Genomic DNA, 18,146 nt, shown 5'->3' on the forward strand with positions numbered 1-18,146 from the left:
ATGTATATTGTGGTATTTATGTACGATGGTTTACAGCAAAATCATTATTTGTGAGTTACATTTTAATCATTAAAAATGAATAAAATGTACGAAATAAAATATAATTAAGCTGTTGCATAGCTTCTATCGCGGGCCTTGAGCGCGGAGGCCGGAGACCGAATCCAGAAATTGCGTAACGAAGAACCTCACGCTCCCTACTCCGACGGGCGCGGACACAGGGCGCGGAGGTGTGGCTTGAAGGCATAGCATGCAATAGCTTTACCGCGGCAGACCCCGAGTGCCACACGTCTTTTTATTAATATAATTTGATACGCGATAGTAGATAGAATGTATTGTAATTTGTATTATTAAGTTGCATTTAATTTTACACATTCGTGCGAATAGAGACTAGAGAGGCGAATAAGGAACACACAATGTACACATGTGTACAAACCACATTAGTCCATACTCAGAGCAATAAAGAGTCCATAGCTATAGTTGTATCTTATAACATGCTTATAACTTTATCTTATTTGAATAATTGGGAGTAGGTCCTTTTCATTATTTTCCAAGTGTTTTCCTATAATCTATAATATAAAAATGAATCACAAAATGTGTTGGTAAGCGCATAACTCGAGAACGGCTGAACCGATTTCGATAATTCTTTTTTTATTATATTCCTTGAAGTACGAGGATGGTTTTTATGTAGAGAAAACGTAAATATGTACCACGGGCGAAGCCGGGGCGGACCGCTAGTGATACTATAAATCGATTTAGTTATCGATTCCGATAAAACAGTTAACCACAGATTATAATTGACAAGTCTGATTTCTGAACTCTGAAGTCTAATCGGCAATCAGCTTGCAAAGTGCAAACGACGATAAACGAAAACGACAATAGACAGAATCCGAGATTCAAGAATTGTCGATAATATTGTTACGGATTTTGTTCATCACTTTAGCAAAATGTTAGATCCTGCGACTAGTGATGGAGTGGATTTAAAATCTTGCCGCATATGTTTAACAACAAAGAAACCACTATGTCCTCTATTTAGATATAAGTTATCAGGAAATTATGCCGAAATGTTAACAGCAATAGCGGATGTAAAGGTAGGATGGAGAGAATACCCAAGTTTAATACATAAATTGCATCTAATATACTACTTAAATGCATTCTTATTTCTGTCAGCAACAAAATTTAGTATTTCTCAACATGATAATGAAAATCTTTTATATTTAAGGTTTTTCCAAATGATGGCCTTCCTGAAAAAATTTGTGTCAAATGCTGTACATCATTGGAAAAAGCATACCTTCTTAAAACAGTGGCTGAAAGGTAAGGATAGAGTCTTTTATTAATTATTATATTCTAAATTATTCATAGTATACTTTAGGATTTGATAGTTTACTAGGTACTACTACTAGAAGGATTTGTAAGTTTATAGTTACATCAATATTTTAATTTTTAGTCCTGTCACCTGACCAATCAAAATGTATAATATAACAATGATATGATAAATTTTACACTTGAAAAGCTTTTAAGTTTAATATACTTTTTCAGATCAGACAGAAAAATGAGGAAAATTGTTGCCAGTTTAAAACCCAGCATAAACACAAAGAAGATAGCATTTAACTCACTGACAGACATAAAAGATGAAATCGCTCCATTAGTGAAATCGGAACCAAAGTGGGAAATGGAAATTGATGTTCTTGGCCCTAACAGTATTCCCAACACAGATTCTATTGAATGTAAAGATATTGTTATAGCCAATACTGTAATAAGAAAATTAGAAAACTATGAAAATAAAATACCAGAACAGATTGGCAGCTTTGACGTTAGTATTTATTTTATACTTTTATACCGTCTTAGTATTTTAAATACTACTATTATTTTATTGTTAACATCTATACTAATATTATAAAGAGGAAAGGTTTGTATGTATGTATGTACATGTATGTATGGTTTTCACGCATAAACTACTGGACCGATTTTGATGAAATTTGGCACAGATAATCTTTAGACCCTGAGAAAGAACATAGGCTACCTTTTATTGCGAAATATGTACACGGGCGAAGCCGGGGCAGACCGCTAGTATATTATAATAGTTCAGTTCATAAAAAAAATCTGCCATAAAAGAATTGAATATTTAAAGCAACTTTTGTCTTTTCACTCCATGCTTTGTATGTAGATTTTAAAATGCCAAGAACGATTATTCATGCAACTTATCTTAGTAGTGTGTATTATAAAAATGTGAAGTTTACATTTTTTTTTAATAAATTCTTTGTAAAGGGAATCCTCATCAATAAAAATAATAATTCCTTGTTTCAGAATGATTTCTTTGATGATGTTGGGCATGATGATGATGATGATGATTACTTACCCCCTTTGGAAAAAACAAAAAGTAAATTTAAGAAACCAAAATTAAGTGACATAAAAGTTTTCAATAGTAAAGGTAAAAAAACTATAATAAGGAAAGTTAAAGTGGTGAAACATCTTCAGACATTGGATATCAAAAATGAACGATCAGGCGAAGATAAGAAAACTACATCAATAACCTGCTGTAGGTATTTAAACAAAACCATGTTTTTATGTTGATACTATTCTTTTATAACTTTAAGAACATGCTTAAATATTTGTTTTTTTTTTTATATTTAGTCCCAATTCTCAAAAATGGATCCAGAGGACCACCAATTCTTCTAAAGAGACCTAAAGATGCGACTTCATTGAAAGTACATCAAAACCCTCATCAAAAAAATTCAAGTAAACCAGTTGGGCGCTGTAGCAAACAAGTATCATCTGGGAAACAGAGAGAAAAAATGGTGTGTCCTGTATGTGGCATCTTGACATATACTCTGGGAAATCATATGGCCACTCATGAAGGTATATATTGATATTAAAGTATATTATCATATTATAGTCTTATAATTATACTATTTGATCTGCATGAAATTCAATATTATATTATTTTTAAAATCCAGTTGCTGGCACGTTACTTTACCATTTTTTAGCATAGTGGGGGAAGCTTGCACATATAAAAAAAATGTACTAAAACTTGATGCGCAAATTCCCCCCCCCCCGCCACTTTTGTCCAAGTAGTTTGCCGGGAGGTATACTAGACATTTTTTTTAATATAGCACAATACCTAGTATAAAATCAGTGAAATAAGCATTATATCTTTCAGAAAAAAAGAAATTTAACTGTTCACAATGTGCACGGACATTTACACATAAATCAAATTTGCTTATTCATCTTAAACAACACTCTGGTATAAAGGATCATATTTGTGAAGTTTGTGGTGCAGGATTTTATACACAGAAGTCATTATTAAGGTAATTAGGCAAATTATTATTTATTTCAATTTAATGAAAAAATCGCCATTCTAAACTAATCATATATTTTTTCTTTACTAACTTTCAGACATAATTTAATACATAAGGGAGAGAGGCCTTTCCAATGTGATCTATGTGCTAAGAAGTTTATTGCAGTGAGTAAAGAAATTTTAACTTGTAAATGACAACTAAAATCTGAGATAAATACTTTGTTTCGACATTAAATACTTAAATAAATTTTAAATTTTACGAATTTTTTTAATTTTATTTTAGCGATGCGACCTCACACGTCATTTACGTATACACGCCGGTTACAAGCCATATAAATGTAATGCGTGTACTATGTCGTTCAATGCTAAGCACCAGTTGCAGAATCACGAACGCATGCATACAGGAGAGCGGCCTTATAGTTGCGAGGTATTTATTTTATTACGTTTCTTTGATTCTTTTTATTACTTTCTTATTATTTTTGGTTGTCTATAGCAATTATACATTTTTTCAGTTCGGCTACGAAAACTTATTTTATGAAAATAATTTTTTGTGCATTTTTTGTGTTTTACAGTGGTAGACATTTAATTAGAAACTCGTAACACGATGAAGTAGTCATCAAATTTATTTAACATTTATGTCCCCAAGGTTGTATTAACGTATTAGAGATTAAGTATTATTTCATATGTAATAGAACACCTGTTTATCTAGTTTTATAAGAAATTGCTTAATTTTAATCAAACGTTAGCTTAAATTAATATAATTTGGAAAATCCAAAAGTGCACGCCTCATAATTTTTTTTTAATAAATATTTATTAATTATTATTTTTGTTTATTTAATAACAATTAAACCACATCGAATCAGACCCTGAAAAATGAAAGGGTTCTATTCCTGAGCATACTCAAGCGTAAGAGAAAAAAAAAGACTCGATTAGTAAAGTATTTTGGTCGCTATCGTGTTAACAAGAAAAAGGATCCGCACATACAGACACACGGACGTCCAAGACAGAACTTTTTTTGAACTGTTTTTTAACTAGTTTAAATAACAAAAATGACATCAAAAATATCATGAACGTTAAAAATAGTGTTTTTTCTTAATATGTGTGTGTATGTATTATCTTACAAGTGCAATGTATGATACATAAAGACATTTTAAGTTTGAAAAATCAGATGTTTTGCGCGAAGTGACAGTAGTACCCACCTCAACGCTTCGCTTATGAGGCGTGCAAAAATTAAACAACTTTATGTGAAGTCTGATTTCCGAGTATTTTCAGTCTGGACAACCAATTATAAACAGCATAGTTTGAGTGTGCCAAAGTCAAAACCTGTTGAAATGCCGCCAGTATTTTTTTCTTCTACAAATATGTATTTGCACCGTTTTTAAACACTATCTAAAAGTTTCTGAAAATTAATTAACTTTGCAGTAAAAATTGGTAAAAGTAAGATTTGTGACCCATCAACGAGAAAAATAATTTTAAGTTTACATTTTGACAAAAAATAGAGTTACAGGAAAATTGCAAATCATTTAGAGTGTTTGATGAAAATATATTCAATGCTATAGTTTATTTAAAAGAGCATGGTACTTCCGATCAAGTGCCTAGAAAAGCTCGACCATGAAAAACCACTGCACGCGAGGATAGGCAAATGATTCTTTTGGCAAAGATGGATCCATTTAAAGGTTCCAATTCTATTAGAAAATACTAGCAATGCCCTGCGGTTTCACCCGCATAGATAGCGATATCGTTACAGTGAAAAGTCTACTATAGGTCGGACTATAGGTTTAATTTTTAATCACATGAAAATCACCTTTACCCCGTCCCGCACTACGGCCTTTTTTTTTTGTTTTAGTGGGGAAATCTTTCATAGATACCCACGGCCTCCGGGGGAGGTGCCGTGGGTTATGTCGGATTCCTACCGACCAAAACCCCACTGTGTTCCGTCAAGACGCATATTGGTAGAATTCCTCCGTGACCCCCGCACTACGGCCTGCTCGAACAGTATACCTACTATTTTCTGTAGATTGACACTTTTAAAAATTCGTTATATCTTTTGAATGGAATATCCAATTCTTTTCATTTAAAAAGTATTTTGCTGGTATTGAAACAGTCTATAATAAAACATCATTTAATGGGATAAGGATTAATATATGTGTATGGATAACATGGTTTGATTACTGTCGGCATTTCTATTTACTTTGAAAACGTAAAAAAGTTGTTGTAGTAACATAACTACTGAAGATGGACATATGGTATCGCGGACTTTCTTGTAGATATTGATCCATTCTATAATACTGTAGAACATTTTTTTGTTCTATCTTCAATAGATTCCGCAGCGCACGCGATGACAGAAGTTTTATCGAGGATTTTTTTACACCTTGGGTTACATTATTGCATTAATGCAATATAGCCTATGTTGCTCAGTAAAGATGCAGCTTTCTAATGGTGAAAGAATTTTTGAAATCGGTCCAGTAGTTTTTGCGTGAAAACCATACATACATACTTACAAACTTTTCCTCTTTATAATATTAGTATAGATGTAAATATGAGAGCAGTGGTTTTTCATGGTCGAGCTTTTTTAGGCACTTAATCATAAAATATAAATGATAAGTTTTGATAACTATATAAGGGCCGATTTTTCAATCGCGAGATAAACAGTCTAATATCTACCCGTCGAATAGATTTATTCAATTATTTATCTAACTCATAACGGCTCGCCTATTTTTCAATCGTGATTTATTTGATGAACAACTATCTGACCAAATATTTCCATATTGGCAGCTCTGCTCTCGGAGTGGCGAAACAAACATATTAAATTAGTCAGGTTAGAGCGGGATAGAGTCAACTCTTGCAATTTGTCAACAACCGTCATTATGACTCACGTCTTGTATTGCTCTTGTCTTCTATGATTGTTGATTGTTGTTTTGATTCGAGTAAAGAGTTTGGTTAAATTTGTGTTTCAATTTATATATTTTACGATGGAAACGACATACTTAAAGGCAGCGTTCGGCAAATTTTCAATGGCATGGTCATCAGTACTATCAAAAACATCAATTTCAATAAGATTTTAACTGATAATAATTAGATAGAAAGAGGTTTAATTGTTAATAATTCTACGCTCTATGTTATGACATACGAAAATATCCCAAATTTGACGCATCAGTTGTCAACTCAAACGCCTAACCGTCGAATAGCGCGCTATCTGGCCGTTGGAGCGGCAAATAGATTTATTCCTCAAATAACGTAGTTATTCGATAGATACGTCCTATTCGTCTGTTGAAAAATTGAATATTTTGTTAACTGAAGAATAAAGTCTATCTAGCTGTTTATCTGGGCATTGAAAAATCGGCCCTAAATTGTATAATTTATACATAATACTAGCTTTCCGCCCGCGGCTTCGCCCGCGTAGTCAAAGAAAAACCCGCATAGTTCCCGTTCCCGTGGGAATTCCGGGATCGCGTCATTTTCCCGGGATAAAAAGTAGCCTATGTCCTTTCTCAAGTATCAAAATATCTCCATACCAAATTTCATGAAAATTGGTTCAGTAGTTTAGGCGTGATTGAGTAACAGACAGACAGACAGAGTTACTTTCGCATTTATAATATTAATATGGATTTTGGAGGGTAGTTGTAGTTAATGCCAATTTATACATTTTTCAGGTGTGCAACGTCTCGTTCAGTTATAAAGTTAATTTAAACAATCACGTGTTTAAAACGCACGGTATCAACTTGAAGTTCAAATCGATACACACGGTAACGGAAGACGTATTACGTCGTGAAATGGGAATGCTGAATGAGGCGAGAGAAGCAATCGCTCACATAATACCGCACCTCTCAGAAGTACCAACGCCGGGAGCGCATGAAACAGTTCACCATACATCCGATTACAATGTATAGCGAAAGTCAGTGTTTTATTTTATTTTCATACAAACAATAATGTAATTTAAAAACTATTTGTGTTGTTTTTGTTGTTAATTTAACATTGCTAACAATTTAATTAGTGGTCATTTTCGCAAAATAATTAAGATAGTTTTGCTGTTTTTAATACTAGCAATAATTGGAATTTAAATGTTGTATGGTTAAATTATACCATGTGGTGTTCAAAACTTAGTGTAAATTAATTAAAGTTCAAATAAGTAACGTTATATTTCGTTTAATTACAGAAACAGTCCATAGCAATACAAATTCTTCACAATGTACCTATTTCAATAGTATTAAAAAATGATATTTATTTACGGCAAGTTCAAAACATTTCAAAAATTTTCGTCTCATTAAAATTGTATTACATTAGTAGCGTTCTCGATAGTCATTTGTACATAAACAAGCAATAGTAATAGGCTTTTTAACAGCGACCCAATGTTTTCTGATTTCGTCCGGTAACTCTTCCGATGAATCTTCATCCAAACGTTCCTTCTTTTTTAATACAGTAATCTGTGGAAATTCAAATAATATATAAACTTAGTTCCAAATCATTTACGTGAAAAATATAGTTTTAAGTTTTCCTCATATCGAAATCGGAACTTATTTCCATATACATATTATCATTTTAATATACAGAAAAACTTCGTAATATTAAAATGCAGAGCAGATAAATTCTAGATTCTTTTCACCGGCTACCAAGGTAAAAATGACAATGTGTGAATTTTTTACGATACCATTCAATACTTACATTGTACATACGTATTTGGCAACCAAAATCTGACGAACATAGATCCTTATTGCATATTCTACTTTCTATGGTACTAGGCACATACTGGGGACCGAGGTACCTTAACTCTCCCTAAAATTAAAATAAACTTTAACATCATATTATATAATTATCATTAAACATTTTCTTATACATATATACATCAACTCACTCGTTCTTCACAACTGCAAGGTATTTCATGTACTCCCCTCTGAAATTTTTTCATTAATTAATAACATGTCAAAAATATTAATTATCAACTCAAATTCATTGTACTCACATTATATTTATTCACCTTTATATTACCACGTTTTCTTGTTCTCGTTTCAACTGATTTGTCTAATAAGATTATATCATTACGTATCATATTAGCGTAGTCGACGATTAAAGCTGGTAATTCTTCAGGGTTGGTGCGTGGGCTTAGTAATTCAGTGGCGTATGCTACACCGATATTGTCACTTTCTGGAACATCATCGTTTGCCCTTTGTACGACGTAGTTCTGTCTCGTATGTGTCCTCTGATTTTCCACCATGAATTCGTCAACATTCGTCTTCTTTAATGCCACCATGGGTATCCACACTTGAATTAGTAGTAAACAAGTAACACATAATTCTATCAACATGGAATGCCGGACCTGTAAATTGAAGAAAAATCTTAATGTGTGTTCTGTAATTGCGGCGTTCTGATGATAAATACATTTGCCACTATCTTTCTTTAAGATAAGATTCGTTAAAATATAACTGAAAACCGTCGCCCATTTGTTAAAAGATTATTTATTTTTAATTACATATTTAGAATAAGTCGTATTACGTTGAAAAGCTAGAATTAAAATTAAAGATGAAATAACAAAGATAAAAAGTTACAAGTTACCTACAAAAATAAATAAAATTCTTACCATGACGATCTTCAATGTCAAGGACTGGCAAACGAATAATGCTGGAGAAGATATTCCTCGCCTTTTATACTTTTATTAGATTGATAGGTTTAAGAAAGCTCCATTAACACCCCCAGCTGAAATAGATACCTTTGCTATTGTATTCAATAATGGACATCCAATTTACCTTTGTTCTCAAAAAAGAATTATCTTGAAAAGCGTCCAGTTTCCATTCATGAGTTATATTGAACATATCTCATTGTTGTACTTAAAGCGTTATAGCAGTATCTACTCCAAAATTAATAATGCGCATGCAAATCTTCGCTAATTGTCGTATTTCCGAAAACACTCGAATCATAGAATCGTAAGAGCCCTAAACAATGCACTTGCATTTTACACCTTGTTCAAAAGAAATAGAAGTCAATTCACGGTCATACACAATCAAAAACAAATCGGGCGGTAGGTGCCGGTAGCCTGTCAGTCGAAAAACTCAAAAATCCGTCAGTCGTCTTTAAATATTGCTGGTGACTGCACGTGTTCTCTCTGTGTGGAATTATATAGAGCTGCTATTACATACCCTTCTTGGTTTTGTTTTTAAAGGTGAATTGAATTAATCGATGAAATGATTTACACAGGTGCTGGCAGTAGGGAAAGTGAAAATGAAGAAGAGCATAATGAAAGTTCCGATGTATCTAAAATGTCAGAAATAAGATAATCCCTGATTTTGATTGTTTTTATTTTTATTCTTTGTATATTGAAGAATGATCAGTACTGTAAATACTTTTGAACTGAGATTTTAATGATTAGATTTATATGGTTTAAACTTTAAATGTAAACCTGTGTTTGAAAACCATATTTTATATAATATAAATTTTGTGTTATTTTAACCTTCTTTTCTTCCATCATTACACCAGTTTCAGCAAGACACTTTAAAAGTACTATACAATTTTCCAAGTAAATCAATCCAACAAAGATATATTCGCAATCGTGGGGTTATCCTTGCTATTTACTTACATGGAATTATCGAAACAAAATCGTTACTTACAAATAAATATTAATCTCTTTTAGCACAAAACACATAATTTGACAAAATTATGCATGAAGAAAATGTATTTAACCACTCTATATACATATCATCTTCGGACGCTCCGGGAATAGGTATGACAGTTGCCGAACAGTGACGAAGATTTCTATGCGCATTATTACTAGGTAATAATTGGAGTACTGTACGTACCTGTGTATAGAATCCATTAACTGTAAATTAATTTTTATAAAAAACTTTAAATCCAATTACAATATCTCTGATAGAATACCGTGAGTATATTTTAATATATTTCTGATACTGTTGTATTATCTAATGATATATTTGGATTTCTTGCTACACTTAGTCACCGGTAAATTACCTGTATGTATAAAGTTGATAAAATATTTGTATACGCGCGCTAACTTTTTATGGGCATTCCTGATGTTAATTTTATTAAAATCCTAGCTGTACCGGCTAGCGTTGTTCTGCCTTATTTTTATCATATAGGTGTATGAAAATCAGATGGCCGATTCTCAGACCTTTTTTTTTTTTTTTTTTTTTTTATAGTGGAGAATGCATTTAGGCATACCCAGGGCACTCGGGGGAAGAGCCCTGGGTTATGTCGGACTCACCCTGCTGTGTGCAGGGTCCTACCGACTAAACTCCACTGTGTTCCGCCGTGCCGCTTTATTGACGGGGCCGCGGGTATTCGATAGAACCGCGTCCGCAGACCGATTCTCAGACCTACCCGATATGCATACAAAATTTCATGAAAATCGGTCCAAATGTTTCGAAGGTAACTAACATTGTGACACGAGATATTTATAGAGATACTAGCGGTCCGCCCCGGCTTCGCCCGTGGTACATATGAAAAATAGATGTTGGCCGATTCTCAGACTTACCCGATATGCACAGAAAATTTCATGAGAATCGGTCCACCCGTTTCGGAGGAGTATGCAGACTAACATTGTGACACGAGAATTTTATATGTAAGATATTTCTTATAATAAAAATTATCGCTAACGCGCCTTTAAGTTATTGTTGTTTATTAAGATGGTTAAGAATTACATATATATACTTGCTCTTATGCTCAATTAACTGAAAACCGTCTTCAATAATATTTTATTTAATCTTAATTTTTAGAATTACAAGTAATGCTTTGTATTGTTACTTCATGAGGGAAATAAATTTTAAACTATCATTATGAGAAATAAATAATAACAAGTGGAACCAAACTTAGAGATTAGGTACATATATAAAAAACTAGGTTTCCGCCCGCGGCTTCGCCCGCGCAAACAAAGAAAAATCCGCATAGTTCCCGTTCCCGTGGGATTTCCGGGATTGCGTCATTTTCCCGGGATAAAAAGTAGCCTATGTCCTTTCTCGGGTATCAAAATATCTCCATACCAAATTTCATGAAAATTGGTTCAGTAGTTCAGGCGTGTATTGAGTAACAGACAGGCAGACAGAGTTTATTTTTAATTTTTCGCATTTATAATATTAATATGGATTTAATTTTTCAAATGACAATTTGATAGTTTAAACTTTAAACAATACGTTTTAAACTACCGTTCATTAAAAAGTTTATACTTAGGTTAGGCAAAAATAAAAACAAAAATTCAATTTAACATTTATTAAAGTAAGTAACTAACCGACAGACGTTGCGTTGTAAAAATCAAAATATGTATTTAAAATCGATGTTAATATTTCCAGGTAAATTATTACATAAGGATTTTAAAAATCAATTGGCATTTTATTTTCGATCAAAAACTTGATTGCCATTTCAAAGGCCATTGCCGCTTGCGGCCCTTTAAAGGGATTTGATATTTCGTTGATTTTTAAACCACTTTCCACTTTGAATAATAAGTCCTTCATTATAGCTCTTTCATTTTGCATAGTTTCTTCATCCATAACATCTATTTTCCTGTGTTTCAGAAATATTCCATGTTTCTTTAAACAGTGCCTGATAAAGTCTCGTTTGTAACTGTAAGGCTGTGAACAAATCTGAAATAGATGAATTTTTTTACATCAAACGAAGACATGCTTAATCTCAAACTCAAAAATGTATTTATTCAATTAGACTTATTCTAGAAGAACTTTTTTATTGTCCTAACATAGTTTAACCATTTACCACCGATTCGGAAAACAGTGACTTCAGAGAAGAACCGGCAAGAATTCATAAAGATGAAAATAAAATAAATATATTTGTTTGGTTTCCATGATATAGTAGTAATTGAAAATTACTTTAAGTATTTAACATTATTATACTAACTTTACAATTGAAAGGCCGCTCTCCGGTGTGCACACGCTCGTGGTGCTTTAGTGCTGATTTAGTTCTACACCCCCATCCACACACTTCACACTTACACATAGGGATTGTGTGTATAAGCTTGTGACGGCTTAAGGCACTAAGCTAAAAAAATAGGTTATTTACAAAACGTTTATCTCGTATAACTCTACCTGTATCTTTTTACAGCTAAAAATAAATCCATGTAATTCTCCAGATATCATTAGTTTTACAAGATATACTCTTTCTGGCCCTTTTTTTATTTATTAATTAATTATTATTAAAGCATCCTACTAGTTATCCTATAATTGATTTAATGATGGTAAGTAGCGATGTATGCATGGGTATTCTTGTCTAGATAGAGCGTATTCATATTCAAATCTCTTACGTTTCTTATTTTTAAAGAATATATCGATACACATTTATTTTGCTACATATAATTATTTTTATATCAGAGACGGGGAATCCCCGATGTTCGATACATATGGAATATATTAAATGCTCGTTATCATATTTCGCCGAATATAGATATGATTCAGTAATTTTTGGTGCTAATACACATTGAACACCATTTTGATCTATACCATCTTCGTACTTTTTATTACTAACTAAATTGTGATATTTACTAACCCGTTTAAAATCCCTTTGACAAATATCGCAAACATGTGGCCTGTTTGCTGCGTGTGATGTCATGTGACTAAAACGTATAAAAATCTATGTTAAAAATTTGATAGATAATTGAGTGTAGGTACATAGTAGATGGTAAGATTAAAGAAAAATATATTAATTTTTAGCACAAAAGGAATCCATTGCATTAAAATTTACCGAGTAGATTATTGCATGATACAGAGCATAGTATATAAAGAGAAAAGTAAGTTATTTTCGAAGTAAGGTACATCGCGCCGTTTGTATGTACGCGGAGCGCTTGGCCTCGCCTCCCGTTCATGTACGTACGCAAGCTTGACGCACGCACACAACGCCGCTCAGCTGCGCGGTCGGTGTTTGTTTGTACAATTATTTAAAATATTAATGTGACAACCGTGCGCCTCGCGAGTTTAGGTACCGTGCTCTCCTAGACGCCGGGCCTACTTTTCTCTTTATATTATGTTATAAAATCAAAACTTTATGTATTATTTATTTTAGAATAAATAAATTTCAGTAAGAAAAAATATCGCAATCGAGACCCTTGCGTTTATCCTATTTTATGTTCAACGATCCTCTTTTGTCTTCAAAATTGTAGTACATAGTAAATATATAAATCAATGTACATAATATTATTAAAATTACCTAATAAGGGCTGTCTGTTGTGCAAAAACCGCAGTACAATGGTCACATTTATATTCAACGTCTGGATCTGAAAAATGTATCTTCATATGTGCATTCAAGTTCCCTCGAGTAAAAAATGCTTTATTACATTTTTCATATTCACATTTAAACTGTTTTACATCTGAAAAATGATAAAATTAAATTATTCTTCTTCATTGCATTTTGCGATTCATTCGTACCAGCGCTTCCCGTAGTTCTACTAGTTTTTCAACAACAACAAATTAAATACCTATTAAAACCACCCTCTAGAACCACGCTATTTGATGAAAACAACTAAAATAGGTGCAGTTGTTTTTGAGTTCATTCACAGCAGACAGATAGATGCGGCGGAGGACGGTTTATTACATAAATGAAGTGATTTGCAATACTGTATGAATATAGGAAACATAGATATTAAAAAATAATAGTTATATAAAAATTAATTAAAATTGAATTACCTGTATGAATAAACATGTGTGAATTTATATTTTTTGTCAATTTCCCACAATGAGTACAAATTATTTTTCTTGCACGGTTCTGTTTTGGCGGTCGTTTTGTTCTTACAGATTTCGATATTATATCGCGTAAAAATACAGGTTTAATACAGACTTTAATACATTCAGATTTTTTATCGGTAATATCGCTACCTATAAGAATTAAGAAATTTTGCATGCATTTTAGAATACATATACATATATGCATAAACTGCGGTAGAAGCGGCATACGCGTAATAGTCCGGGATCCATCGCCCATTTTTGCAAGTGATTACTATCAAGCTAATTTTTCGTGAGTAGCTTTATTTTGATGAGATGCCCAATAATTTAATGTACGAAACTCTCGATTGTGGTAGCTACCAGAGGAAACAAGGATAAAATATTTTGATGTGATGGTTCTCAAATATTAGTTAATTACTAACTGAATGTTTTTTTTTGTTCAATCTCAAGATAAGATAGATCTAAATTATTCGAAAAAATATTTGTCCTACAAAATCTATGGTTTGATCAAAGAGTCCCCCTTTCCAATGTGTATCGATAACGAAGTCATCATAAATGATTACTAACCAGCAGATTTTTTTATTTTCACTTATTTAATACTTATATAATTCAACAGACATATTGTCCTACAAATTGCGTAATAAATATTTGAGAACCGTCAAATCAAAAATTTTTATCCTTGTTACTCTGTAAGTTGTCTCTCCGATGGCCGTTGGGGCAAAAAGGTTCTCGAATGGCGACCACGTACAGGACGTCGCAGTGTGGGACGGCCTTCAACGAGGTGGACAGACGACCTGATCAAAGTGGCGGGGAGCCGCTGGAGTCAGGCCGCTGGTGATCGGTCGTTATGGAAATCTTTGGGGGAGGCCTATGTCCTGCAGTGGACGTCTTAAAAGGCTGGAACGGAACGGAACGGAACCTCTGTAAGCTACCACAATCGAGAGTTTCGTACATGAAATTATTGGGCATCTCATCAAAATAAAGCTACTCACGAAAAATTAGCTTGATAGTAATCACTTGCAAAAATGGGCGATGGATCCCGGACTATAATTTTCCGTCTGAAGTCAGTCCAAATTAGCCGGGTTGCGTTTAGTCGGTTACGTTGCAACTCTTTACGGCTAATGGTTTACATTTAATATTCTATCCTCGTCTCACTACGGAGTACCTGAATGTGTAGGTTACTATGTTTGGGTGTGTTCAGAATGATTATGTAGATAATGCGGAACGGCTTTTACTGCTAAGTTTGTTCACATAGACCGCTTCTACGTCAGTTTAAATAATGTGTATTCTTAGCTTAGCATATTATATTACAATTCAGTTACACTTCTGGTACTTGACATGGCCATTATCAGTAGCTTATTCATTTCCACTTCCTGCTATGGTAGTTAAGGTCTGATGTATGACATGCAGTTTTCTTTCACTCTCCTTTAGAAGTCCAAACTCTACACCAAAGTCGGGTTCGGGTACATAATGGGATTTTTAACTGCCTTGAAAAAAGGAGGTTCAGAATTCAACAATTTAAGTTAAAACATTTGAAGGCGATTTTTAATTTTTTGTTAATAAGAATTATTTTAGGAAGTAGAATACTGCAAAGTTAGGAAGCTACTTAGGAAGTAGGATCTATCTGGTCGTGTCTGTCGATTTTATTGCATGAACAAAGTTTTTTTCATTCAATCACTAGCGGTCCGCCCTGGCTTCGCCCGTGGTACATATTTACGTTTTCCCTACATAAAAACCATCCTCGTACTTCAAGGAAAAAAATAAAAAAAGAATTATCGAAATCGGTTCAGCCGTTCTCGAGTTATGCGCTTACCAACACATTTTGCGATTCATTTTTATATATAAGAAGATTTTATATAGAAAACAATCTTAAATAGAAAAATATTAAATTCTGCCTAGAAATTTACCCACCAATTTTCTTGTTATTGTGTTCCTCTTGATCCTCGAGATATGAATCATCCATGTTGTAGAAATCTGACTGAAATAACAAAGCATAATTAATATTGGAATAAATTAAAAATGCCAATCCTGAATTAAATATTTTATGGCTTCCTTAAATATTTCTTTTATTCTTTTTTTTATATTTATTTTTAGAGCGGCAACTGAAATACTCTGTAATTTTCTAATACATATTTTACTATCACAGTTCACGAGATACACTCTGGTGACAGACAGACAGTGAAATTTCAGCCAGGCATTATTACTGAAACTTCACTGTTTAATCCTTTCAGTACAGGGACCTCTAAAACATTCTTTCTTCATGATAATTAATTTTCCAAGTTCATACAAGTTGAATGAAGTAATTTTAATAATCTTTCAAGTTATAACTTACTGTTCTATTGTCAAGATCATCATCATCATCATATTTTTCTATTATAGATTCTGAAATATCTGTAACTGGAATAGTCTTTCCATTACATATTTTAGTTATTACTGTTTCATAATGTTTAAAAACATCTTTATCATCCAATAACAAATATTTAAAGTCGGCATGCTTTATGTTCTGCTTTGCTTGGTCTTTTATAGGATTTAATAACAATTTGAATTCATCAATATTATCAAACACAAGTCTTCTCTGCTTGAGTGCAAACAGTTCTGAATGAGACCTTGAAATCAAATACAATTTTAATTATATTTATTAATCACTAGAGGTCCGCCCCGGCTTCGCCCGTGGTACATATTTCGCAATAAAAGGTAGCCTATGTCCTTTCTCGGGTATCAAAATATCTCCATACCAAATTTCATAAAAATTGGTTCAGTAGTTTAGGCGTGATTGAGTAACAGACAGACAGACAGAGTTACTTTCGCATTTATAATATTAGTATGGATTGTAATGTATAGTCTATTTAAATTAATTACTAATCATATTTGTTTCAATACAGGAAGTTGTGATTGAAGTAAATTAAATTATTTAATTCTGTGCTCTCATCTTTGATAGTATCAAAGATAATATTTTAAACTCACCTTCTTATTAATACTTTGAAGTCATACAATTCCTTGAGCTTGTTTCGACACTTTAAACAAATCAAAGGCTCGTCTGATTTGGATTCAACTATCTGTAAAAATTACATTACATTATTAGGAATATATATTAGGTGAGCATTGTGAGTAGACTTTGTTTATATATTTATTCTATATCATAATAAAAAGATTAATATTTTAAATACATTTGGTATAGTATATACATGTTTGTATATTAAACTAGCGGTCCGCCCCGGCTTCGCCCGTGGCGATTTACGTTTTCTCTACATAAAAACCATCCTCGTACTTCAAGGAATATAATAAAAAAAGAATTATCGAAATCGGTTCAGCCGTTCTCGAGTTATGCGCTTACCAACACATTTTGCAATTCATTTTTATATATAAGAAGAAGAAGATTATGTATGGATATCATATACTCAGATCAAAAAGGTAGACTTGGTGATATTGATTCATTAAAATATATTATATATTGTTGATATGAAGATTTAAATACCTGAATATTAGCTACAAATAGAATCATTTCTGCATATGTTAAATCACCATTGTAATCAAATATTGAATTTGCTATTTGTGTATGTTCCAAGCATATTATACAAATACTTCGAATCATATTTTTTATTTATTTATGTATTCTTATTATTATTTAATTTATAAATTAACTACTTTCATCGGAAATGTGATTTTATTCTTTGATTTTATTTTGATTTGAACCAAAACAATGATCTGTCAAATCATCAAATGTCAAATACCATGCTCAACAGTGTCAATGTCATTCTACGGAAACCTGTCAAATTTTTGAATATTGCCATTTCAATAATAAATCTTATTAATATATACAATATACATATATAAATCTCGTGTCACAATGTTTGTCCTCAATGGACTTCTAAACCACTTAACCGATTATAATAAAATTTGCACACCATGATCCAACTTGAGAGATAGAATAGTTTAAACATGTAGGTACCACGGGCGAAGCCGGGGCGGACCGCTAGTTAGTACCTAGGTATATATTTTTACTGGAAAAAGGTTTTAAGTTTTTTGTTGATATTAAAATTACTCTTAAGTAACTAGGTTAGTAGGTTTCGTCTACGGGTAAATCATCATCATTATATAAAGAAACTTACATGTGATATGTCTTACAATTTAACAATGAAATGTGCGAATAATTAAATTTGTTTAAGAAAACTACTCTGGGTTTGTAC

General features: G+C 32.5%; 3 protein-coding genes across 5 annotated transcripts; 1 reads left to right on the top strand and 2 right to left on the bottom strand.

The window, feature by feature from the left end:
- Window positions 1-854: 854 nt before the first annotated feature.
- LOC149904605 (uncharacterized) lies at window positions 855-9,857 on the top strand. Of its 2 annotated transcripts, XM_090107126.1 has the most exons (10): window positions 855-1,088; window positions 1,220-1,311; window positions 1,537-1,810; window positions 2,305-2,536; window positions 2,632-2,856; window positions 3,158-3,305; window positions 3,394-3,460; window positions 3,579-3,722; window positions 6,949-7,190; window positions 9,485-9,857. In XM_090107126.1, the coding sequence occupies exons 1-9, from the start codon at window positions 945-947 to the stop codon at window positions 7,183-7,185; spliced, it is 1,563 nt and encodes a 520-aa protein (XP_089963252.1). In that variant the 5' UTR covers window positions 855-944; the 3' UTR covers window positions 7,186-7,190; window positions 9,485-9,857. The 2 variants fall into 2 exon arrangements, with proteins under 2 accessions (XP_089963252.1, XP_089963251.1); XM_090107125.1 differs by lacking the exon at window positions 9,485-9,857 and having other exon boundaries at window positions 6,949-7,311.
- On the bottom strand, window positions 7,569-8,986 carry LOC149904606 (prothoracicotropic hormone-like). The gene is made up of 5 exons (XM_090107127.1): window positions 8,871-8,986; window positions 8,256-8,609; window positions 8,148-8,186; window positions 7,958-8,068; window positions 7,569-7,719 (listed from the first exon to the last, which is right to left on the bottom strand). The coding sequence occupies exons 1-5, from the start codon at window positions 8,871-8,873 to the stop codon at window positions 7,576-7,578; spliced, it is 651 nt and encodes a 216-aa protein (XP_089963253.1). The 5' UTR covers window positions 8,874-8,986; the 3' UTR covers window positions 7,569-7,575.
- A 1,634-nt stretch (window positions 9,858-11,491) lies between the features above and the next one.
- LOC149904607 (uncharacterized) lies at window positions 11,492-17,622 on the bottom strand. 2 transcript variants are annotated; one of them, XM_090107372.1, is made up of 9 exons: window positions 17,435-17,622; window positions 16,924-17,015; window positions 16,292-16,565; window positions 15,871-15,937; window positions 13,924-14,112; window positions 13,448-13,607; window positions 12,791-12,857; window positions 12,146-12,286; window positions 11,492-11,877 (listed from the first exon to the last, which is right to left on the bottom strand). In XM_090107372.1, exons 1-9 carry the CDS (start codon window positions 17,549-17,551, stop codon window positions 11,608-11,610), a joined length of 1,377 nt encoding a protein of 458 aa, XP_089963498.1. In that variant the 5' UTR covers window positions 17,552-17,622; the 3' UTR covers window positions 11,492-11,607. The 2 variants fall into 2 exon arrangements, with proteins under 2 accessions (XP_089963498.1, XP_089963499.1); XM_090107373.1 differs by lacking the exon at window positions 13,924-14,112.
- Between the last annotated feature and the right edge of the window lie 524 nt (window positions 17,623-18,146).

The sequence above is a fragment of the Colias eurytheme genome, chromosome 11 (genome assembly GCF_061535395.1).
Source record: "Colias eurytheme isolate Ceu_HAF_F1 chromosome 11, ilColEury1 Martin Lab GWU primary, whole genome shotgun sequence".
Classification (NCBI taxonomy): domain Eukaryota; kingdom Metazoa; phylum Arthropoda; class Insecta; order Lepidoptera; family Pieridae; genus Colias; species Colias eurytheme.